Genomic DNA, 25058 nt, shown 5'->3' on the forward strand with positions numbered 1-25058 from the left:
ACACTCCCAGGTCTATCCTTCCTGGCGTCCTGGTCAGCCTGTCTTGTGTCGGGGTGTCACCAGAAACCTCTTTCTGCAGTCTCCCCCTCCTCAGCCTGATCGGGACGTTTCCCCAGAGCTGACCCCCTCCCCACCGCCTGCTCTGACCACACCCCAGGACGACCTCTCCGGGGGCTCCTGCAGGGACAATCCCGGGGGCTCCTGCGGGGACAATCTCTCATCTAAACGATGGTCTGTTAACTCTCCTCATGAGACGTGTGAAGGGAAACGTGCATCCACTGAAGTCCTGGCTCGTCTCTGCCAACCAACCCCCTTCATTCACTGTCCTCACTTCAGTCACTGAACCGGCTGACAAATACTGCACGAGCATCTGCCTCGTGCCAGGCTTACTGCAGACAACACGCAGGGAGGGGCAGCAGAAGGAACCAGGTGAGGACAAGGGGCACAAACGCCAGATGATGGAGGGGGCACACTCTGAAGCCACCAGCCAGCCAGGTGCCCTCGGCCACACTCCCATCCCACTTTGGGCCTCAGGGTCTCCACGTGTGACGTGGGTTTGCTAGGAATGCCTACCTCTGGGCGGCGTGCTGCAGAATGAATACGGTGATGCAGTGATGACGCAGGAGGTGGCATGAGACGCCTTAACCTGTGCTGGCTGGGCACCCCCTGCACGGGATCGGAGGGACCCTGGCTGGGAAACCCTGAGGGCAGGACCCCTGCTTCGCTGCGGGACGGGGATCAGGTAATGTTACTTGGAGGGGAGGTTTCTAGAGGGTTGAAGAAAAAAACTAAGCATAGAGTAGTTGCTCCTTGAGTTTTTATTCACTGGTTTAGCAGGAACTATTAACAAATAGAGTCTAGTTTCATATAAACAGTGTTGACCCCAAAAATCCTTGTTTCTCCAGTGGGTGGGGAAAGTATAAAATTCTGAATTTTCACTTCGAATATGGCCCAAGTTAGAGGAACTCAGCCACCTGCAAAGCTGAGCCTCCCTCTCCCGAAAGGAACTCAAGACTTCCTGGGTGACCTGGAGCCCTGAGAGAGACTTGAGCTTCCATATCACACACACCAGCTCTAGGCTTTTATGGAGATCTGGGCTTCTTTTTCTGCCCTGAACAGCTGCCTTTTCCCTGACGGGAAGAGAAAGCCAAGGGTCTTTGTGCTTCAGGCCTAGAGCCCAGCTGCTGGCCGTCTGCCACCCAGATGAGGCTTCCTGGGCTGTGTCTCCCAGCCAGATCCAGCACCGTGTGCCCCAGAAAGAAGGCCAGTACCCAGTGTTCTCCAGAAGCCCATGGAGGCCCCTACCGGAGCCTGTGGTCTGGGGAGCTGGGGAGAAGGTAGAGGTGCAGCTGTCAGAGGCCCAGGCTGAAGAAGGGGGTTGGGGGGAGTGGGTGCCAGCCACAGGTGGAAAGGCTGGGGAACGCGCAGCTTCCAAGACCCCGGTGCGCAAAGGACCACCCAGGACCTCAGGGGTACAGCTGCCCCCAGAGGCTGCCTGGTAAAGGCAGAAATCTCCTCATGACATCCTGACTGACTTATCTCCCATTAGGGGTCAAGCCCTGCCACTTGAGGCACCATTTAACATTTGATATTTGGGCCTTAGGGCTGTCCTCTCTGGAAGGGGGGTCTGAGGGGCTCACCCACTTATTCTAACAGCACTCAGACTGCAGGGGTTACAGAGGGGCCAGAGAGAGAGGAAGCCGTGGAGGACACAGGGTTTCATCCCTTGTTTAAGGGACAAGCTGCTGCTCCTGCTCTAGGAAGCCCAATGGGACAGGACTGGTCTTGGACCCTTACCCCAGGGGTCCACAGGCCCAGCCCTGCATGTCCCTGAGTGGTCAGGGGCTGGGATTATACCACTGCCTCTTAATTCCCAACTCCAGCCCAGCCCCGTGGGCCAGGATAGCCAGCACACCCCAAACTGTCTTCTGAAATGAAAGAGGCAAAGGAAAAACACTCCTCTGGTTCTGTCCTGACTCTGCAGATCATGGCCCAGGGCTCACCAAGGGGTTAATCCCCTAATTTCCAGCAACCTCAAGTCTTCAGGACAGAGGTCACAGCCTCATCTCAATCCACTTGGTCATCGCTCAGACCTGTCTCTGGCATGAGATGGGGGGGCTGGCGGGGGGAGACACAGTGTATGGGCTCCTGCTCTCACATCTAGGCCCTGACCCACGCAGCTGTGGGGCCTTGTGAAAGCTACTTTGGCTTCCCCATCTATACATGCAGGTAACACAGGGTGTCACCTCACTGTGTTGCAGTGAAGAAGAAATGAGATCAGTGAGTAGCTTGGTCCCTTACACACTAGATGCTCTCACCCCCGCCACAAGCCCAGCCTGGGAGGGCCTCTGGAAGGCCTGGGCTCAGGACACTGACCGCACGGCCGCAGACGTGAGGGGCAGCCCCGGCACACCCAGGCCCACACGGAGCCCTGAGATCTGTGCCGTGTGCTGCCCTCGGCACACGCCAGGGAGGCAGGGGCTGGTCAGCGTCCAGGCCGTGGCGGAAGGTGAGCGAGGGGACTGACTGCCGACACGGGTGAGATTTCCACTAAATTCACATCGCCTTGGCCTGAGGGAGAGGCAAGGGAACCTCGTGACTGGCCTCACGAGGAGATCTGAGCCCGGCACCAGGAGGCCTCCTCCTCCTGCTAAATCAGAGGGGCCTGGCTTTGCCAGGGAGGTGGCAGTGGGTGGGCAAGGCCCAACCCTGGGTCCGGGAGATCTGAGAGTTGGGGTCCTAGAGAAGAGGAACATGGCTCTGTTCCACTCAGATGCCTCCACGGTGCAGCCAGGCCCGGTCCCACCAGCACTAAAACACAAGCTTTTTCGGAACTTCCCAGGGGAACTCGCTTCTCCCGAAATGGCCATAGCATGCCGTCTTCTGGTAGATGGGCTTCTTCAAATCCAAGTCCCTACATGTTCAGCAGAAAAAAAGGTCATTTCTAATGGAAAAGTAGCAGAGTTTCTTCCTCTGAATTTGGGCACAGGAGCAATTAAGAGACTACGACAGTCTGTGTGGGTGGTGTTACCCACCCGAGAACAACTAACTCCCCGTAAGTGTTATGTCTCCGCCATGCCACGTCTTACGAGGTGACTGCCACTGGTGCTTAGGAAACAGGCTGAGTTCAGGGACAGCCCGACTGATCTCACAAACGCAGCAGGAACCAGGGATGTGAACTCTGGCCTACTCTCCACTCCACTCACCTGGCCCAGGCCAACATCAACACCGCCAAGCTCCAGGCAGCAGGGGTGGCATCAGAAACGAGAGCAGGTGGGGCTGGACTTGCCGACTAAATTCCCAGCCGATGGGCCTTGTGATTATTTTCCTAAGATCCCCCACCTGGCTCAAAGATGGCCCCTCTGGGGTCAGGGTCTGCTGGGCCAGCAGGGACCCAACCCAGCCGCCTTCAACCTGCAAACCAGACATCCTGCATTTGGGGTTTGCACTGTGCTGGACCAAGAGCCTGAAGTCCCTCCTGTTTCTGGGAGGCTGGACATGCTTCCTTCTGCTTCCCTTTCCAATGAGCTGAGCACTGGGTGAGGGAAGAGGGTCCTGCCCAACAGAAGGGGCGGTCCTTTTACCTAACGATGACGCCAGGCCGAAGGTCGAAGTTCTTGTTGACCACAGCCAGCAGCTCTCTCTCTGTCTTCTGGGAGGTTCCATAGGTGAAGATGGAAATGGACAGTGGCTCGGCCACACCAATGGCATAGGACACCTTCCAGAAGAGTCCAGGGTCAAGGACGGGCCCCTTGCAGAGACCCTGCCATCCTCAGGGAGGTGACGCTGAAACCACACACGCCCTGCCCAACACGTTCCCCCAGCCCCCCATCTGCCTAGAAATCCCTGCCATCTTCATGGTGGGCAGTTTCTGTACGTGCCCCACTGCCTGAAGTCTTGTTTTCCCGCTCCCAGATTTGCAGGGCACCGGCCACAGAGCCCAACATGACACACACAGAGTCGCATCCTCCGGCAAAGTGTGGGCCTTCCCATAGGCCAGGGTGCCCTTACTCAGGGTAGACCTGGGGGTCCGAGCGGTGGGGGGTCCGACCCACCTGCACAAGCACTCTCCGGCAGAGCCCTGCCTTCACCAGGGACTTGGCCACCCAGCGGGCAGCATACGCGGCCGAGCGGTCCACCTTGGTGTAGTCCTTCCCGGAGAAGGCGCCCCCGCCGTGCGCCCCCCAGCCGCCGTAAGTGTCCACAATGATCTTACGGCCAGTGACGCCCGCATCCCCCTGCAGAGGGAAAGGAAGACACAGAGGGAGGATGTGGGAGGAGGAGGCGGCCAAAGCACTGCAGTGGCTGCTGGACCACAACTTGGAGGCGGTCCCCAAAGCTTCTGGGGGCACACGTTCCAAAGACCCCTTGGCTGGGAGTCAGCCAGAAACCCTGGGCTCTAATCCCAGTTCAATCACTGACTAGTCACAGAAGTCAGGTCACCTGTCAGAACCTCATCAGAAAGGGCAAAAGGTGGGCCAGCTGGGGTCACAGCCTGCTCGTAAAGCCTTTGTTTGTAGGAGTCAATCATAAAGGAGAAATCCAAGTGCAGGAAGAAACCACACTGTGACAAATACACCCCGGGCTGTGCCCCGGCTGGTGCCACCCGGCAAACGTTAAGTTGCCCATTTCCTCAAGTGTCTGCTCTGTGCATCTCTGTCGACAAAGACGTTTGGTGGGGGGGTCTCTATGTTTCTGTTAAATGATGCGGGGAAAGTCTGCATACTATACCATGCCCCCCTACCCCGCTTAGAGATCCACAGTTCACAGCAGCATGCCGAGGCCCTGAGAAGTCCTGCAGGAAAACACAGTGAGCCGTGCCTTCCTTTCACCCTGGGTTTCTGTGTTACTTTGGCTACAGGACCCAACCCGGGGGCTCCGCTTTGTGGCAACACGTCCATAGGGAGGTGCCCAGGCAGTGGTCAGCAGCCTCTCGGACGGGCTAGGGCTCTCTCTGACTGCTCACGCCGGCTGCACAGGAGAAAGGGGCAGCCCCATGTCCCCATCTAAAACACAGCCCCACCTTGGTGCCCACAAGAGCTGCAGGTCACATGTGTCCAAGACCCAGGAAGTGCCACCCGGGCAAGCTCAGCGCCCATGATGGTGAGTTAGCCCCGGGCAGGGTCAGGCGGCAGCTGGACACGTATGAGACATCTCGAGTGGGAGGGCCAGGCAGCACTGAGGGGGAGCCTCCTGGGGACATGTCCCCAATTCCTCCTGTACTCAAGGGCGCACAGCAGGCTTCACAGAACGAGCTGACTTCACATTTCGTCCAGGGCCAGACCTACCTGGCCGAGCCACACAAAGCCACCACCCTCCTGTGGCCTTTGCACTCAGGGAGGTAAGCAAAGTCAGGGCCTCATTCAGAGCCGAGGACGCACCTGGGGGCCTCCGATGACAAACCGCCCGCTGGGCTGCAGGTGGTAGATGGTGTCCTCGTCCAGGTACTGGGCCGGCACCACGGCCCTGATCACCTGCTCCTTCAGGGCCCTGCGCATGTCCTCCAGCGTTATGTCTTCATTGTGCTGCACAGAGATGACGATGGTGTGGATGCGCACGGGGATGACCGCGCCGCGGTCCTGCGTGTACTGCACTGTCACCTGGCGGGAGGCAGGGAGGGAGGAAACGTCGTGAGGCCCTGCCCTGAGCTGAGGACACATTGCTGCCAGGCACGGGTGCCCAGAAGGCAGGCAAGGCTCCCAGGAGCCAGAGGGATCTCCTGTCCTCAAAGGGACTTCAGTAAAGTTCATCTGACACATTCTTAAACTGAGTAACTGCCTGGTGCTGTGAGATGACTGGGCATGAGGCACAAGCTATTCCCACCTGTGACCACAATCAGTGCCACTTGGAGACTCAGGTGTCACAGAGTTTCTGCTCTGTGACCCACTAGACTCCACTCCTCCTACCTCAGAGGATTCTGGGTGCCAGCAAATGTCCCTCTGCCAAAGCCCTGTCTTGACCCTCTGTGGCCCAGGACCAAGACACCCCGGCTCCCACCAAGGAACACAGGAGTCCAAAGGCCACATGCCCACTGCCCCGGCCCCCTCAGTGGAGGAACTCTGGAAGCATATGGGGCCAGAGGCCTTGCCTGCTGGAGGGACAGGGTGAGAGACACCAGCCTCTGTGTGTTTGGACAAAAGCAAGGAAAAGCAGAGAGCGTGTGGAGGGAAGGATCCTGCCTGCAGCTCCCTCGCAGGGCAGGCCACAGGGACAGAGCTGGGGTTCACTCGCTCCAGCGTGGGTCAGTTCTGTGTCCACTCTATGCATTATCGATGAATATTTAAACCATCCCAGCAAGATCGGCATTACTGTCTCCACTTTACAAATGAGGAAGACCAGCCTCTGAGAAGTGAAACAACTTCCCTGAAGTCACACGCCAGTCAGTGAAAAGCCCAAGAGCCAAACACTGCTCTGCCTGCCCCCAAAGCTTGTGTCACGCCCAGAGCAGCACAGAGAAAATGCTTTTGCACCCTGTCCTCTACCGACACATCAGGGAGCGCGAGGGCCCGACATCACAGCCCGATCTGTCCGGTGACGAAGGAGAGCAGCCCTGGGCTTACAGAGCGAGAGGGAAAGGGATGGTGAGGATGGCAGATGAGGCTGGGAAAAGAAAAAAGAAGCCAGCAATTGACTGAGTGTGTACCGTACGCGACAAGCCATGCCAAAAGCTATGAGAAGCTGTTACCAGCCCCACTTTAAAGACAAGAAAGCTGAGGTTCCAGAATATAAATACTCTGGTCAAGATCACACAGCCAGCAAAGGTGGGCTGTGACCCTGCACTGTGCGGCCTGGTGCCTGCGGCTCTGCCCAGCACAAGGTCATCACCCAAGACCCTCAATGCTGGAGCCACAGGCCCCGTCGCTACCCGAGGCAGCATGGACCCACAAGGGCAGTGCCCAGAGGGGCTGTGCGCCTGCAGGAGTGCAGTTATGCTGCATGGTCTGGCAGGGACACTGGTCGGCAGGCACATGACTGCTCCCCACCCCAAGGGCCTTGACAGGACCACAGGGCAGCAAACAGTGGCTCCTGGGGCTATGCCTGAGGCGAGGTCCCGGCCTGCCCAAAGGCCCCTCAGATATCCATCAAACACGGGACGTGTATCAAACTCTACTCTATGTCCTGCCTGGTCCAAAGAGCCATAGGGTGGGATCCAGAAGAAGGAAGAGAAAGAGCCCTGACCCCACGATGCCTGATCCTAGTGAGATGGGCAGATGCACACCGCCTGTGCTCTGAGAGCAGCCCTTTAATGCTGGGCTGCGTGCATCCAGGGCCCTGTGAGAGGGAGCTGGAGTTGGGGGCTTGGCGGGCTCCAGAGGGGAGGCCCTGTGGCAGCTCTGGGACCAGACCTGCTGCATCTGGCCTCAGGAGAAGGCTCCTATCCTGCGTAGCTGCTGAGGCCCATCTCCACTGCTACCGGACTCCCCTGCTCTGCCACAAACCCCAAGCAGAGCTGTGCCAGAGCAAAGGGCCCCAAGCATCACTCTTATCTCATCACGTCAGCAAGATGTGGGGAAAAGTACACCGTGGAAAACACAACTCTGGCCAGGTACAAAAATAGCCATCCGTACTGCCACTCAATTCTCAGTATCAGCAGCAAGAATTTGTTCAGGTGGAAAGGTTCATCCTGTTCACAGTCAACACTCTGGGTAGATGATGAAAATCCTTTACCAGTAAGGTATAGAGGAGAAGGCCCAGACACTGTTCCTGGCAGGGTGCCTGGCCCAGTGCAGCAGCCGCGTGGAGGCCAGCCGAGGGCCTCAGGGAGAGGCCCCGTCAGCAGACCCCCACACCCTCTCTGATGCCCGCTGGCTCAGGGCCTGCCTGCGGCAGGGGAGTAAGGCCGACTTTGGTATCCAAAGTAGCATTTGTAAGAGAATTCAGTGTCTCCTTGCAAGAAGGGAAAGCCTGGAAGAGCCCATCCTCCCCACCCTCCCTCACTGCCTTCTAGACTCAGAAACCTTCTATTACTAAGCAAATACAGGAGGTCTTTCCTATTTCAGTGGGTCCAGTAGGTGGACCCTCCAGTCCTTACCCTCGGGCAGGGAGAAGGAAACCCGAGTCACCCCACTTACTTCCTCCCATCCCTGTTCTAGGATTTCCTTTTCTGTGAATCTCCAGCCTGCTTCCCACCACAGCACAGCTCTGGCACAGGGCGGGGAGGGCTCTTTTCTTTTGGTACCATCACAATCCACACGTTTTAACTCTCCTGCCCACAACCTCAAAGAACACCTGAGGGCTGCTCATGATTCTACTTCTCACCTCGGGGGTCATGTAGATAACACCAGAAGTCCCAAGGAAGGGTTTCTTTTAGGCCACAGAGGTACTCCCTTGCCCCAGGTACAGCTGATATGCAACTTCTGCCTTGTGTGGCCTTGCACTTGGGGTGAGAAGGATGCACCTCTGTGAAGCTGGAGTAACGGGACAGAGTCGCGTGCACCGTGCTGAGCTATAAAACCATGTGAGCCAAATTCCAAGTGCGGGGTCAAGAGGAGGTCCCACCTGAGGGCGGCCAGAGAAGACCATGAGGAGGTGGGAACCACGCTGGCCACTGACAGACAGGTGGGGGCCAGAGAAAGCTTCCAAGGAAGGCAAAGTGTGGGAGCGCAGGTGCAAAGCACCGAGAGAAAAGGGGAGCGTGAGTGAAAGGATATGGTTTAAGCAAAGACTGGGGGTAGGGACAGAAGAAGGCAAAGCTGGAAGACCATACACGGCGTTAAACAGCAGAATAACAAGTAGGAAGGAAGCAGAAAGTTGTAGACAATTCTGAGCAGATACACGGAAATTAAAAGTGAAGCCCAAAGGGAATTAACTGAAGTTTCCAGGCAGGGAGAACCTCTGGGAGGACACAGCACTGTTCCTGGGCCTGGCCTGGGAAATGGGGCTGGAGCGGAAGGGATGCGCTAGAGGGAAAACGGGAGCCCAGGTAGAGTGGAGACAGACAGGACCAGGGAAAGGTGGGCTCCATCGCACTCCTTCAGCTGAGGAGAGCTCCCGGGGCCCAGGTGTTTGCGGGGTGAATGAGTAATGGGGCTGGTGATTCAGTTAGACCTGCAGGTGGAAGATTTGGAAGTGGAGTGTGCAGAGGTGAAAGCTGGATTCACAAGCGTGGGTAGGAGGAAAGAGCGTGGAAGAGGAAGTGCCAAGATCCTGCTGGAGTGTGGAAGAAGAGCTGGGGAAGGAAGCCTTGAGGAAAGGGGCCATCAGGGCCGTCAGGATGCGGGGAGAGAAGGCGGACAGGAGGCTTCTGCGTGTGCCAACACCTGCATCACCACCGGCCATCAAATAGTACAGACTTCGGTGCGGATTTCATCACTGCAGGGAGCACAGGGGTCAGGGCGGCTTGCCACAGAGAGTCAGAATCGGCAAAGCCTTTTTATGAGAAACAAAGCGAAAGGGCCACAGCGAGCTGCAGACAGTACTTGTTCATGGTGTGTTCAAGGTTTGCTCAAGATGTGGAGACCTGACAGGCAGCGACCGAAAGTCTGAAACCTGTTACAGAGGAGGTTTGTGGCAGGAACTGGGGAATCATATTACTAGAGTCAACTTATGCTAAGAAAGCCCCCCCACTAAAAACCTAGAACTGCTCTTTTCATTTTTCTGTGTCTTGAAATTTTTCATAATAAAATGTTGGGGGCAGGGGAGAAAAGATCTGGAGCTGAAGATTTTTGAAACAAATAGTTCTTTTCAGAATCAACAATTCTTTGAATGCCCAGATGGAACATTTGGATCTTAACAACGATCAGAATCAAGAGGAAGGGGGGTGGTGTTTGAAGCACGTGTCTGGAGCCCCACGGGGGGCAGAGGGCAGGGGCTCACCTGCGTCTTGGAGTCGGGCCGCAGCCAGGGGAGCTGCCCCGAGCGCCGCAGTTCCGCCATGCGGGCGTTGAGTCTGTGCGCCAGGATGATGGTGAGGGGCATGCACTCCTCCGTCTCATCTGTGGCGTAGCCGAACATCAGGCCCTGCAGCGGACACCTGCTTCAGACCACAGGCAACAACCCTCCTCAAATCTAAAGCCCCACTGGCCCTCCATCCTCGCTGGTATGTAACTTTTGCACTGGGCACTTGTGGAGGGGAAGACGTGGTCCCCGAACTCAACACTCTAGAAGGGGAGACAAGCCCACACCGGGTGTCCCCAACCCTCCCTGCCCTCAAGTCACTACCCTGAAGAAGGGGTGACTCACTCCAGGCATGGGGGCAGGGGGGTTTACCCCACAGTGCATTCAGTCCATTACACATGAACTTCCCCGGCTAGCCCCTCAGACAGAGCACACTGCACTGCCGTCCTGACACAGGGCAAACGCTCAGCGTTTAGTGACCTGATCTCCGGCACCGACATCCTCTTCGTTTCTGTCCAGATGGACACACTGGGCAATATCCGGGGACTGCTGCTCCAAAGCCACCAGCACGTTGCAGGTCTTGAAGTCAAAGCCTAGGCACAAGGAGAGCAGGCCTGAGCAGAGGGAGGCTGGAGCTCCTGGGGGACTGCTCGGCACACGACAGGGCATTTAGCGGCATGGGTGGTCTCTCTACCATCCGTTTGGGCCCAGAGCTGAGGCCCAGGATGGGGAACATCAGTATCCTTCCCATCCTATCACGTGCAACTCTTTAGTCAAAAAAAATCCTCCACAGTGTATTAAATTACACCTTGATTTAAAATATATATCCTGGGATTCCCTGGTGGCGCAGTGGTTGAGAGTCCGCCTACTGATGCAGGGGACACGGGTTTGTGCCCCAGTCCGGGAAGATCCCACATGCCACGGAGCAGCTGGGCCCGTGAGCCATGGCTGCTGAGCCTGCACATCCGGAGCCTGTGCTCCGCAACGGGAGAGGCCACAACAGTGAGAGACCCGTGTACAGCAAAAAAAAAAAAAAAAAAAACAAAAAAAAAAACATATATATATATATATATATCCTACACAGAGCAGCAGTATGAAGACCAAATAACAGCTACAGCTGCCCTGGCTGAAGGGCAGGTGGGTGACTCACGGCCCTGCCCCCTTTGTCTCTCCCAGAAGCACCTCCCAGGACCCAGGTGGAAAATCACTGCACTGAATGAACATCAAGGGCCCTTTCAACACTGCCGTTCAGAAGCCCAGGCATACGCCAAACCCAAGCATCAAATATACTGAACAATACGGTGCATGTGAACTATCTATCCAGAGACACTCCCAGAGCCAGAGTCCCCTGAGCCCAAGATGTGCCCGAGGCCTGGAACAAAATGGAAAAATCACACCTCTGGAGGCCGAGGCCCCTTCAGGCCATCCCGGAAGCTCAAGCACAGGGAGGGAGGCCAGTCCCCCTGAGGTGGGAACAGCAGGCTGGGACCTGGGACATGGAGTCTTGGGTAGCAGCAGCCCAGGCCAAGGAGCCCTGAGAGGGAGCTGCCGGGCACACAGCACAATCTCCCTGACACTGGTCCTCACTGGGCTCAGCTACAGGACGGACACAAATGAGGAGCTAAAACGCACAGAGGCCGCACCACAGGGACACGTACCAGTGACAAGATGACTGTCACCCTCTTTCCAGTCTGTCCTCCTACCCATGTGGCCAGAATGGGCTTATTAAAACAAACAAAACCACAAAAAAAGCCTAGGTTCGATCTATCGTTTATGCTCATGCTTCCAGTGGGGACCTGCCACCAAAGGAGGTAAACCGGAAACCACTCAGCTCCAGCCAGGCCTTCCCGGCTGAGAGCTCTCAGCCAACGGAAACTCAGGCTTAGCCTTAAACACGACCTCCTTTGCCACCTCCACTAGGGCTCTCTGCCTAGAATGCTCCTCCTCTGCCTCCCATCCCCCTCCACAAGTCCATCTACCTCTCTGAAAACGTCCTTGGATGGTCCCCCCCACAGCTCTTCACTGCACACTCTGCCTCCGACTGGCCGCCGGGCACATTGTACTGTATCACTAATGCCAGGCAGTGCCCCCACTCAGGAGCCATCAGGCCACCTCTGTCCTCTGCAGCCCCTGTTCGCAGTGCAGGTTTCTGAATGCACAAACCAAGGAACAACCTTTAGGGAACAATCTTTAGCTGCCAAGGACTCACCTCCTCACTCCGGGCCTAAATAATAAATCTTCTTAGCGCTGAAAATTAAAGGCTCCAAATGATTCAGGAGAACAGAGTTCAGGGGACTAAGGGGAGAGGAGGAGGGCTGGGAAAGGGCAGTGGGAGTCACTAGCCTAGGGCCTTGTGGCTGCAGGCCAGGCCGCAGCCTGCTGGCCGCTTGGTGCAGGCGCACTGACAGGCACAGGTGGGCTCATTCCCGCTCCTCCCTTTCTGGGGGATATTATACCTCCGGGAAACGTTCCTGCTGCCTAACGCCGAGCAAGGTTTGCTCTTGAATAAGGTCTAAATGTACATAAACAAGTCGGCTCTTCCTGGTAGAACAGGGCGAAGGTTCTGCGTGGTAATGTGTCAGGAGGCTGCTGCTCTGGGACAACGCGTCTCCTCCGCGGACACCCCGCATGCTGGCTGGAAGAACCAACCTGTACCCACTAGTTTCCTCCCAGCGATTCTTGATATACCCCCAAAACTTCCGTGTGCTCAAGCGAGTCCTTTGGGCGAGCCAGAAGGTGGCTGCACTGAGCTTCTGTGTGTCCACGCCCTCACGCAGAGAGAGCCTCTCTCACTTATGGAGATGCGTGCACATCACCCCAGCCTGCCCTGACCCACAAAGATGCCACATGTCAGCCTATACAACCCATAAGTAGAACGTAGTGTACACTGGCCCTAGCATCTGGCCCTCACACCCTGTCCTTTCACGCCCTCCAGGCTGGGCCCCTTCCCAGCCTGCCCGGTCCCAGGTGTGGGAGTCTGCTTCAGGGCCCTCAGTTCTCTCCAGCTCTCACCCCCACCCCATCACAGGGCTCCTCCTCAAATCTCGCCAGGGCCTGGGCCCCTTCACTGGGTTGTAGGTTCCCACACTGCCTGGCACTGGAGCTACCCTGGGCCAGCCTGTCTCCTGTGCCTACTTTCGGCACCCGTTCTGGACTCAGCCACCTTCTTCTTTGTCTATGTGGGGAAGCAGCATAACTTAGTAGAAAGTGCAGAAGTCCCAACCGGGGGGGCAGCCACTTACTGATCGTGTCACCTTACACAAGTTACTGACATATGGAAGCTTCAACTTCCTCATCTGCATAAGGAGCCGAGCAGAGTTCCTCGAACAGTTAGGTAGGAAGATGCACACAGAGACCAGCCCCAGAGCCTGGCAGGGAACATGTCCCCAACAGAGGGCAGCTCCTTGTACTGGGAGCTTCTTCCTCTTCCAAGATGGTAGGACCATAAACAAGACCAGAGTCAGCCATGGCTGGACAGGGGCTGATCCGCCTGGGCTGCCACACTGTTGTGCCAGAGGCTGTGAGCCCTGGACCGTGGCAGGCGGGCCTAGGAGCGTTCTTCCCCTGGGAGGTATCTGCTCTTCCAGGAGACGGAGAGCCTCAGGTGGGACTCAGCCCTGGGGCCCTGGCCTCACCCTTGGCCGAGTCGTCGTAGCCGATGTGCTTGATGGTGTCCCGCACCACCCGCTGGTAGTCCACCATGGCCACGGAGGTGATCTCCCCGCACAGCAGCACCATGCCCGTCTTACACACCGTCTCTGAGGGGAAGGAGACACGTTAGTGGCCACGTGCTGGCGAAGGGGGCTCCACACCTGGACCTCTCACAGTGCTGAGAAAGAGACACGCAAGGAACCGCACAAGGAATGGACTCCAGAAGGAAAAATCATGATGCTAATAAGGAGAGTAAATCCCGGCACAAGTGCTGACCATCTTCACAGGCCACCCAGAGAACTGCGGCTCGGAAAGAACTGGTCACACCTGAGTCTTCAGACCTCTCGCACTTACTGTTGCATACTTGCCTGACCCTGAACTACTTACTCAGCCTCAGCTGTTGGATGAAGATAATCATAAGACTGCTTTGTGGATTAGAATGAGACACTGGCTGTATGCAGTCATAAAGAATGCAGAATGCAGTCAACATACGTGAGGCCTCTCCTGCCCCCTTATTGCTAAAACTCCACTGCAGGCTTTAGGCATGGGGTCCTGAGCAGAGAATCAAGGCAGGTTATTTGTAAAGATGTCAGGGTGAAGTCCACCCTCAGAGGGGCACAGGTCCCTACAGTGCTCATTCTGGGGGCTAGGGTGGCCCTGGAGAGGGAAGGGTGGGTCTGTACAGCAAAAAGGACAGGGTGCTGACCGTGAGGAGATCGGGGCTCTGATCTCCACGCCGGGACCCCTACCCATGACCTTGGCTAAGGCCCTGATTAAGCTGCACCCAAGATCTCTTCAGTAAAGTGAGGGGGCTAGACCTATCACCCCTGGAGCCCTCCAGGGTCTGAAGTCCCCAGCTCTCTGCTGTGCTGAAGGCTTCAACACAGGGAAAGGTTTCACGCTCAGCCCACCCAGGTCTCCAGCAGGAGGGATCAGGCGTTTCTTACCGCAGGCCACCTTGGCACTGGGGTCCTGCTTGAGATGCGCATCCAGCACTGCATCACTGATCTGGTCACAGATCTTATCTGGACAAGAATGAACATATGTAAGAATCACAGGAATATTAAGCCTAGCAAACTGAAATGTTAAAATAATTAGATATTTCGTCAGTTTACATATCGAATCTACCTAAGAGGACACTTTTTAAATATAAGAAATTATAAATTTTTTGGAATTTTTATTTCTTCCCACTTCTGCCTTAATACTGGAGGATGTATATTATATAAAGTCATAGAATTCCCTAAAAAAAGAAATATATTCCAAAACCAGTTACAAGAGCCTAAAGCAATTCACACACACACACACACACACACACACACACACACACGCATATTCTTCTAACTAAAAAGTATCTCATTCCTCAGCATATTCCCTTTAATTCTAACATCTAGAAAAATCCTAGAAACAGAAGTTAAAACACTAACTGATGACATCAGTAAGATTAGGTGCCAAGAGGCAGACTAGGATGGGACAGACACATGGTACCGCTGGTCCCACAAGATGCAGTGCGCTGTGTAGAAAATACCACGCCCGGTTCTGGGACTACACCTGTAAGAATCCCATAAGAGAACCTCTGCACATTACTGCCACTGCTGTTTTGCAGAATACTTCCACAAGCAGCTCTCAGATCCTTCCCACCGTCACTCAGCCTCCTGAAAGCCAGATATCCTAACAGCTGGGTTTGACCTCCTCAATCAAGGTGGGACTGACAAAGAGTTCAACATGAGCTGGCATTTCATCTTATTCTACGATTTGCCTTAAAGACTCCCTATGGTCTAGGGCTTCCCTGGTGGTGCAGTGGTTAAGAATCTGCCTGCCAATGCAGGGGACATGGGTTCGAGCCCTGGCCCGGGAAGATCCCACATGCCGCGGAGCAACTAAGCCCATGAGTCACAACTACTGAGCCTGCACTCTAGAGCCTGCGAGCCACAACTACTGAAGACCATGCGCTTAGAGCCCATGCTCTTCAACAAGAGAAGCCACAACAATGAGAAGCCCGTGCACCGCAATGAAGAGTAGCCCCCGCTCGCCGCAACTAGAGAAAGCCTGCACGCAGCAACAAACACCCAACGCAGCCAAAAATAAAAACAAATAAATCAATAAAATTTTTAAAAAAGACTCCCCATGGTCGAGTATGTAGACACTGGAAAAATCCACTCTTGCTTTGGCGTTATATTCACAAATTCAGAAAAAAAAGTGACATCTATTTACACATATTACATCTCATTCAGTGTTCAAAAATACCCATAGAGTCTGCTCTTAGTAAATTAGTAAGTTTTTTTTCAGCTTTATTTGGGTATAATTGGTATATAAAAATCTGCATATAATTAATGTATGTAATTTGGTAAGTTTGGTCATATGTACATACTTGTATTACCATCACCACCATCAAGGTTTAATAAACATCCATCACCTCCAAAATTTCCTTGTGTCCCTCCTGTCGTTTTTTAAGTTTTTAAATTAAGAATGCAGGTCCAGAATCACGCATTTCTGCTTTTGAAAGTGCCTATTAAGTTCTGTAGTTAAAATGTTAATCTGAAGGTGAATTCTCTAATCTTTCCTTCAGAAACTGCTACTAAACATATATTTGAGTTTTTCTATCTTCCTGCAGATCCTGGTTATAAATCTAGGTTTGCCTGAGTCCATGCCTCTGCAACCCCCTACCAATCATGGCCTCCTGCTGTCCAAATATCCACTTTAGACCAGCCATCAGGCCTCCTAGGAGCCACTCACACAATGACCATGGATGACTCTGCTCGTTTAGACGACACAGGTCACATGTTTCCAATGCACACAGGGAAATAGGATAAGGGATATTAGGGATAAAGCTGGAGTTGAGCAAGGGTATTAAGACAGCTTCACAGACTAAGATAATGCTTTAGGAGGTCCTTTCTGAACTGTTTCTTGAGGCTTTCGAAATTTCTATCAATATCACTTACTAGTCTTAAGATAGCCAATAGTTGGTTTTCTTAGAAGTTGAAAAAGAAGCATTAATTTTATCTTTCTGATGGAGAGGAATTCAGCACTGGAATGACAAGCAGAAAGCCACCAAGGAAACTGTCTTAACGTGAATGGCTAATTTATAGTGGCAAGCGCAAGGAGAATCAGACAAATTGAAGGGCTGCCATTAAGTAGACAGAACAGCCAACTGATTGGCTGGAATTTTCATTCTCTGTCCATTGAGCACATTGTTGTGTGTACAATGGGACCACTGGCCACTGCGTGACAAAGCACCTACTTCCTCCACATGGAGCAAATCCTATCTATGGCCATCTCCTAACCTGTATATGGCTTTCATACATCATGGAGCTGTCCAGAATATGTTAGACATAGCAATGGATCTGAGATTATGAGTACAGTAAACCTAGAAACTTCATAAAGTCGTGCAGAATTAAAGATGCTATTTACATTGAATTGAGCTAAGTTACAGACAAAACTCAGTTTAAGCCAAGATTTCTCAATGGCAATACTCACCTTTGGGGCTGGAAAATTTCTTCTTTGTGGGGGATGGTCTTGTGCATTCAGGGTGTTGAGAAGCACACCTGGCCTCTATCCACTAAATGCCAGTTTCACCCCACGCCCGCCCCGGCCCCCGACAGCTGTGACAGCCAAAAGGTTCCAGACACTACAAAATGCCCTTGCGGGAAAAGGGCACACCCTCCCCAGCTGAGAACCAGTGGCTGAAGCATATGGAAGGAGCAGTGCACTGAGATATCTAAAGCTGGGTTACGAGGTATGAAAGTTAAAGCTCTTTGAGAAAGAACAAGGATGAGGAAGATGAAAAAAAGTTAGACTTGGTGATGATTAGTTACCAAGAACTTCAAACACACCAGTGAATTTTGAAGAGGTGCTTAAATACATAAATCAGTGTGTCTGGTCCCCCAGGTTCTCCTAGACCAGTGGTTCTGAAAGTGTGGCTCCCTCATCAGCAGCATCAGCATCGCCTGGGAACTTCTTAAGAATGCAAATTCTTGAGCCTCACCCAAGATCTATTAAATCAGAAACTCCGGGGGTGGAGCCCAGCACATTGTGTTCTAACAAGCCCGTGGGGTGACGGTGATGCACCCCGAAGCCTGGGAACCACTGTCCCAGAAAGTTGAGGCTCCCACTGTGGTCTTCACGGAAGCCTCTCTCGTTTCCCCACATCACAGTCCTCCTACCTTTCAGAGACCCAATAAAATGCTGGAATTTTCTTCCAGAGATCTGCCTCAGCCCCTGTTTAGGACGCACTGCCGTTCATTTCTAAACTGCACATGCTTTACATGCAAAACTTAGTGACCCATGGTCTTGCTTGCGGGAACATTCTCTGTTGACTTAAGCTGCTCATTGATAATAAAGCTTTACTCAAAAAAAAAAATCTCTATATATAGAGTTAATACCTGATGATACATTTTACACATATGATATGTTTATCCAACCAACTGTGTGTTCTCTGTCACAGTCCCACTGTGAGGAGATGCTGGTGGTGGGCTGCGGCACAGATCCCCGGCTTCGTTAATTTACAATCTATTGTTTGCATAACAAGTGACTGTTTTACAAAACTGCAAATTAACAGAATAAAAAAATACTGCATATTGTTCTTGCCAAGATCCCTTACAGTTACTGACACACATCGTTTTCCAGGCCTTCAGTAATGGTGACCCCCCGGTACAGGTCACCATCCAACCAGGACCACCTACTTACCCGGGTGCCCCTCTCCTACAGATTCCGAGGTGAACATGAAGGCTCCTTCCTCGTTTAGAGAATGGTCACACAAGCCATCCACCGGTCCATTCATCTCTTCACACTGCTCCACTCAGCTTCTTCAAGGTAACAATTTTAATGCTGGGACTTGGCCTGAGGGTTCTGTTTGTTTGTTTGTTTCCTTCTTTAAACCCAACAGGCTCGTCTCCGCAGAGCCACAGGGCTCACTTCTGCCTAAGTGCCTGCAAGCGCACGTGAGAGTAAAGGTGCGGAGGGATGAGAAGGGAGGGACTGGAGAAGGATGTGTCACTCCCTCCAACTGGCCAGAGCTTGCTCCTGAGTGACTCCTATATATGGAAAAGTGAAAGTGCCTGAATAATCATGTGAGAAAATTGGAGGAGTCCACTTCTGGGGGGGAGGGGTGTCTTCTCACCTTGAGGAATTTCAGCCCTTAGCTCTCATCTCCCAAGCCAAGCCCTAAGTGTGTGGCCAATGTATGGCAAAGAAAGTTGTATAGATTCTGCATAACTGAAGCTCCTCTGGGACTCTGCTTTAGCTCTGCAGCTCATCTCCTCAGTGCACCAAGGTTAACATCCCACGTTGGAGGTGGGGGTCTGTGGTTACTCAGGGATACAAATAAATAGGAAGCAAAAAACTCCTTCCCAGAGATATGGTTTAGGCTGAGATTACAGCACAGGGTGCCTTTGCTCTTGGGTGCCCTGCCTCCTCGCCCACATCTTGTCTGAACTGGGCTCTTCCCCTTCTTCTACCTTCTCAGAGCAAGAGTATGCACCTATATTCTGAGTCAGCTTGGATGTTACACAACAGATGCATTTAGAGGAAAAGCTTTTGAGCCCACATTTTTCTGCTAATAGAAATCACAGAAACTGTCAACTTCTCTAAGACGCTGGCAATCACATTAACAAGCAAGATGTTAAAAAAGTATCCAGACGGGCTACAGAGAACAGTGATTTTTGGAAAAGGATTCTTGAGAGGCAGATTCATTATGGGGAAATCATCAGAGTCCAGTTTCCCAAAGCTTCTTATGATAAATTGGCCCTATACACTTGATAAACATCCTGCTCACGTGACTCCTGCATTATTTTTGCTTTGACCAAGAAAAGAAGGGGACAGGATTATATCCTGAACCAATTCTTACACCAAATGACAGCATCTTTCACTTCACTCCCTCCCTTTCTCAGATCTAGCTGCATCCTCAGGCCCAAGGAACAACAGGGAATTGAGATCACGGAGAGTGAGAATGGGTGGAGAAACTGGTTCCCACTAGAATGCAATACAAAGTAATCAACCAAAACCTTGTGCATCAAGCACTGGACTGTGGGAAGCAAAAGGCAGGACACAATTGCCCCAACAAACAGTTCTGGCAACCAAATCCCCTCTGTACTTATGAGCATTAAAAATTTTTTTTTCCAAGTCTTGAGTTTTCCAACTGGTCAACAGTGGCAGTACTATCCCTCCAGGGAATTAAAACCATATTAAAGCGATGTCTTCTAGGATAAAGTAAGAAATTTTACATACACATATTTAATCAGAGGCATTTTACAAAGAGGGAGCTAGAATGCTCAGTCACAAGACTGCAGAAGGTCCAAAGAGGAAAAGGCCACTGGGAAGGGATGGAAAATGAGGAATCAAACAGGGACTTTAGACAACATAGCCTTGTCCCTGTCAACACACAGGAATCCTGCTGTTTGCACTTAAAATATTTCAACATCACTGTCCTTTTGTAAATTTCTTCTGGGTACACTGGTTTCAAACCTGGAGGCAATGTGAGCTAATGTTTAATGTGAACTGTAGACCTAGGTTACCGTAGCATTTACAACGACAGCCATTATGTTCTAAATGTGCTTTAAGAGCAAGATGAAGTTTCAAGTACTCATGCAGATTCCTAGAGCTTGCAAGAAGCCAGAAAACAAAGCAGCCTAACTGCCCTCTGAATTCCAAAATGAATAACAGCATCATGGGGCGAAGAGGCATGGGGTGGGGGTGGGGGAGTGGGTGGGATGGAGGGGACAATGTGCTGTCCGGAGAAGCGGCACTTTCAGAAACGCATGCAGGAGGCTTCTGCAGCCTGGACATAAATGCAGAGTGAGGGAAGGATCTGGAAGGCAACTAGTTGAATATCCATCTTACATGAGTCTCATATGACATCCCTACTAACTACTAGGCCACCGTACGCTCTTTCAGCAGATAATTGTTAACAAGAAGTGCACAAAACACGGTGGTTGGGAGTGCAGGCTTCAGGGCTGGAGTCCTGTTTTGCCTCTAACCCACTATGCACCCTGGGGTAGGCTTCCTACACTCTCTAGGCTGCTGTTTCCTCATCTTTAAAGCAGGTTAAATAATTACCTACCTCAGAGCATTGCTGTCAGAACTACAAGAGATCACATGGGTATGCTGAGTATTGAGCCTAGTGCTAGCACACAATAAGGGTTTAATAAAATATTACCTAAGCACCTTCTATGTACATATACATGATTTTCTTCTGAAAAAAATAGCTCACCATATACATGTTATTTGCATCTTGCTTTTCACAATATACTATGGTCCTCTTTTTACATCTCAACATATAGGCAGACCTCATTTTTAGCACTTGACTAGTATCTCACAATGAGGATATACCATAAATTATTTAACCACTCATTCCCCAATGGCTGGATATTTTCAACTTCTCTAATTATTTAGTGTTACCATAACGCTGCAGAGAAGATACTAATCACTGGCATCCTTTTATAAAAAGACAAAATGCAAGGGCCTGGCAATGCTGAACTAGACCAAAGATTTCCCTTTTGTAATAAATTTTACCCAGTTAGAGAAAAGAAATAGCACTTCAACAAAGAGTTAAAACAGAAGCATCGATCTGCCCCCTTCAGATATAATTGGCAGACCTTGGCAATGACATAACTACTTAGAGAGCTGAATCTACAAGAACTACATAGCCCTAATCTGCTATCATAAACTCAAAATAAAGCCTCCCTTACGCAAAGACTGTCCCGTTCTCCCTTACGCATGAATTGTCCTAATGTCCCCCGACCCAGCCCCACTGATTACCTAAGTCCAATACGTGTCAAAGGCCCAGAGTTGATCTCACTTCCATGTAGCAACCTTCAACTCTAAACTTCTGCTGACTAATCGCTGAAGAAACTTGCCTTTGAAAATATCACTTTCAGTTAGATTTATCCCTGAGGAATCTCTAAATGTAAAATATCAAGTGGAAAACCATGTTTCCAATGAACAGTATATGTAAGCCATACTGACCAGTTTCAGGAATAAGCTTAAGGGCACCTTATCCCACGTAACACCATGAGGCATCAGAACTAGTGGAAAGCAGCTGGCCAATGGTGCCCTTTGCCTGCCCCTGCACCGCCATGTATGATGGCTATGCCACAGGCAGAAGAAAGGGCAGTTTGATGACCTAAAACTCTGATGCAGAAGTGAAGTGTGCATCTACCTCTTAAATGCTGTTTAAGTGCAAACATTTCTAAACTTTGGTGAGAAACTCCCCTAACTTAAATGGCATAATAATCACGTGGAATATTTGCTTTTTTGCTCTCATTAAACACAAACTTTTATCACATATGTCATCCTGGAACACAAATAACTTATTCATGAAAAAAGGTAAAACTGACTCAACACCACTTATTGAAGAGGCTGTCTTTTCCACATTGTATATTTTTGCCTCCTTTGTCATAGATTAATTGACTATATGTGTGTGGGTTTATTTCTGAGCTCTCTATTCTGTTCCACTGATCTATGTGTCTATTTTTGTGCCATAACCATACTATTTTGATTACTATAGCTTTGTAGTATAGTCTGAAGTCAGGGAGCATGACACCTCTAGCTTTGTTCTTTTTTCTCAAGATTGCGTTTGTTATTTGGGGTCTTTTGTGGTTCCATACAAATTTTAGGATTATTTGTTCTAGTTCTGTGAAAAACATCATAGGTATTTTGATAGGGACTGCATAACACAGCTACATGTAAAAGAATGAAATTAGAACATTTTCTCACATCATATACAAAAATAAACTCAAAGTGAACTAAAGACCTAAATGTAAGACTGAAAACCATAAAAATCCTAGAAGAAAACATAGGCAGTACACTCTCTGACATAAGTCTTAACAATAATTTTTTTGGATCTGTCTCCTCAGGCAAGGGAAACAAAAGCAAAAATAAACAAATGGAACCTAATTAAATTCAAAAGTTTTTTCACATCAAAGGAAGCCATCAACAAAACGAAAGGACAAGCTACTGAATGGGAGAAGATATTTGCAAATGATATGTTTGATAAGGGGTTAATATCCAAAATATATAAAGAGCTCTTATAACTCAATATCCAAAAAAACAAACAACCTGATTTAAAAATGGGCAGAAGACCTGAATAGACATTTTCCAAAGAAGACATACAGATGTCCAACAGGCACTTGAAAAGATGCTTAACATTGCTGATTATTAGAAAAGTGCAAATCAAAACTACAATGAGGTACCACCTCACACCAGTCAGAAAGGTCATCATTAAAAAGTCTACAAATAACAAATGCTGGAGAGGGTGTGGAGAAAAGGGAGCCCTCCTACACTGTTGGTGGGAATGTAAATTGGTACAGCCACTAGGGAAAACAGTATGGAGGTTCCTCAAAAAAAAAGAAAGAAAGAAAGAAAGGAAGAAAAAAAAGAAAGAAAACAGAGCTACCATATGATCCAGCAATTCTACTCCTGGGTATATATCCAAAGGAAACAAAAACATTGGGCTTCCCTGGTGGCACAGTGGTTGAGAGTCCGCCTGCCGATGCAGGGGACACGGGTTCGTGCCCCGGTCCGGGAAGATCCCACATGCCGCCGAGCGGCTGGGCCCGTGGGCCATGGCCGCTGAGCCTGCGCGTCCAGAGCCTGTGCTCCACAACGGGTGAGGCCACAACAGTGAGAGGCCCACGTACCGCAAAAAAAAAAAAAGAAAAAGCAAAAACACTAATGCATTATTTACAATAGCCAAGATGTCAAAGCAACCTACGGGTCCATCAACAGATGAATAGAAAAGATGTGGGGACTTTCCTGGTGGCGCAGTGGTTAAGAATCCACCTGCCAACGCGGGGGACACGGGTTTGAGTGCTGGTCTGGGAAGATCCCGGAGCAACTAAGGTTGCATGCTACTGAGCCTGTGTTCTAGAGCCCGCAAGCCACAACTGTTGAGCCCACGAGCCACAACTACTGAAGCCCACATACCTAGAGCCCATGCTCAACAACAAGAGAAGCCACCACAAGGAGAAGCCTGCACGCTGCAATGAAGAGTAGCCCCCGCTCTCCACAACTAGAGAAAGCCTGTGCGCAGCAACAAAGACCCAAAGCAGCCAAAAATAAATAAATAAATTAATTAATTAATTAATTTTTAAAAAGATAAAAAGATGTGAGGTGTGTGTGGAGGGTAGGTATCATGCTTAGTGAAGTAAGTCAGACAGAGAAAGACAAACACTGTATGTTTTCACATATATGTGGAATCTAAAACATAATACAAATGAATATAACAAAACAGAAATAGACTCATAGATACAGAGAACAAACTAGTCACTATCAGTGGGGAGAAGGGGGGGAGGGGCAAGATAGAAGAAGGAGATGAAGAGGTACAAACTACTAGGTATAAAATAAATAAGATACAAGGATGTAATGTATAACACAGGGAATACAGCCAATATTTTATAGTAATTTCAAATGGGGCATAATCTATAAAAATATTGAATCACTATGTTGTACAGCTAAAACTAATAACATTGTAAATAAGCTATACTTCAATTTAAAAAAAACTGACTCAGACTGTACATTTAAAAATTTTTAGGCAATTTCAGCACTATGTGAACTTCATCCAGTAAAAAGTCCAACTAAGCACCCCATATATAACAGCTATTCTGAAAAGGAAGAAAGAAATGTGGAAAGACTTCGTGGAAAAAGCAGAACCTGAGCTAGACCCCAAAGGGATTACAGGATTTTAAAAGGCAGCAGAGAGAAAGGGAGGCTCTGGGGGGGCAGGTGGGGAGACTTCACAGCCAAGAAATCACAGCATTAATTAGAGTTTGTACACTGCTCTGACTCCACCTGAGGGGTGGGGATAACTGGGCACGGAGGTAGAGGGCTGGGAAGCCAGGGAGGTCAGGAGCTGGGATTCAGAGCAGTAAGTAGCCCTGCAGAGAGGCAAGAAAATGGGAGGTTCCATCTGACAGGAAAAGGCAGCTTCCCAGATGGCATTTGCAGAAGGCATTTCAAGACAAAAGTGTTGGCCACAGCAGACTGAGGCAAAGGGTGACACTTGGAACAAGCAAGAATAGACCAAAAGCCTGGAAAGGAAGAGGTTGGGGAAAGAGATATATGGGGAATAAGAGATTTTTAAAGCTACCATGTATACCAGGGAATCAAGAAGGCCAAGAACATGACCAGAGCCAGACAGATCCTCAGAAGAGGCCTGAGAAGATCCTAAGTTCTCACCTGTGGCTGAACTTCAGGGTCCCCAAAACAGGAAGTCAAGGGTAAGGCAGAGTTGTAGATGGCCTAGCTAAGCATTGAAGAATTCCCTAACATGGAGGAACTGTGCAAAGACTGGGAGAGTATTTTCTTCTTTTCTAGGATCCAGGTATATAAGGAAACTTTGTCAAAACACTAGCTAACCACTAAGCTAATGGAACACAGACTTCATTGGCCACACACAACAAAAGAATACAAAATAGTTCAGAAAAGTATTAAACAACAGTGACCCACAACAAATGGCAACAGCACATGCCAGGGAGAAGAGAATCTTATTCCAGAGTTGCCACATTATAATATTCAAAATGTCCATTTTTCAATAAAAAATTACCAGGCATGCAAAGAAACAAAAAGTATAGCCCATA

At 50.6% G+C, this 25058-nt stretch overlaps 1 protein-coding gene and 1 long non-coding RNA gene across 2 annotated transcripts; both read right to left on the bottom strand.

The window, feature by feature from the left end:
* Positions 1-800: 800 nt before the first annotated feature.
* On the bottom strand, positions 801-3650 carry LOC307049744. The gene is made up of 2 exons (XR_013810760.1): positions 3585-3650; positions 801-1326 (listed from the first exon to the last, which is right to left on the bottom strand). It is a non-coding gene; the product is annotated as an uncharacterized lncRNA (long non-coding RNA).
* Positions 3651-4007: 357 nt separating this feature from the next.
* MAT1A (methionine adenosyltransferase 1A) lies at positions 4008-18265 on the bottom strand (the record flags this gene model as incomplete). Its single annotated transcript, XM_079710822.1, has 7 exons — positions 4008-4238; positions 5382-5600; positions 9817-9960; positions 10318-10430; positions 13473-13595; positions 14436-14513; positions 18172-18265. The coding sequence occupies 7 exons, from the start codon at positions 18263-18265 to the stop codon at positions 4008-4010; spliced, it is 1002 nt and encodes a 333-aa protein (XP_079566948.1).
* Positions 18266-25058: the final 6793 nt, after the last annotated feature.

Source organism: Hyperoodon ampullatus (assembly GCF_949752795.1).
Source record: "Hyperoodon ampullatus genome assembly, chromosome: 1".
Taxonomy (NCBI): Eukaryota; Metazoa; Chordata; class Mammalia; order Artiodactyla; family Ziphiidae; genus Hyperoodon; species Hyperoodon ampullatus.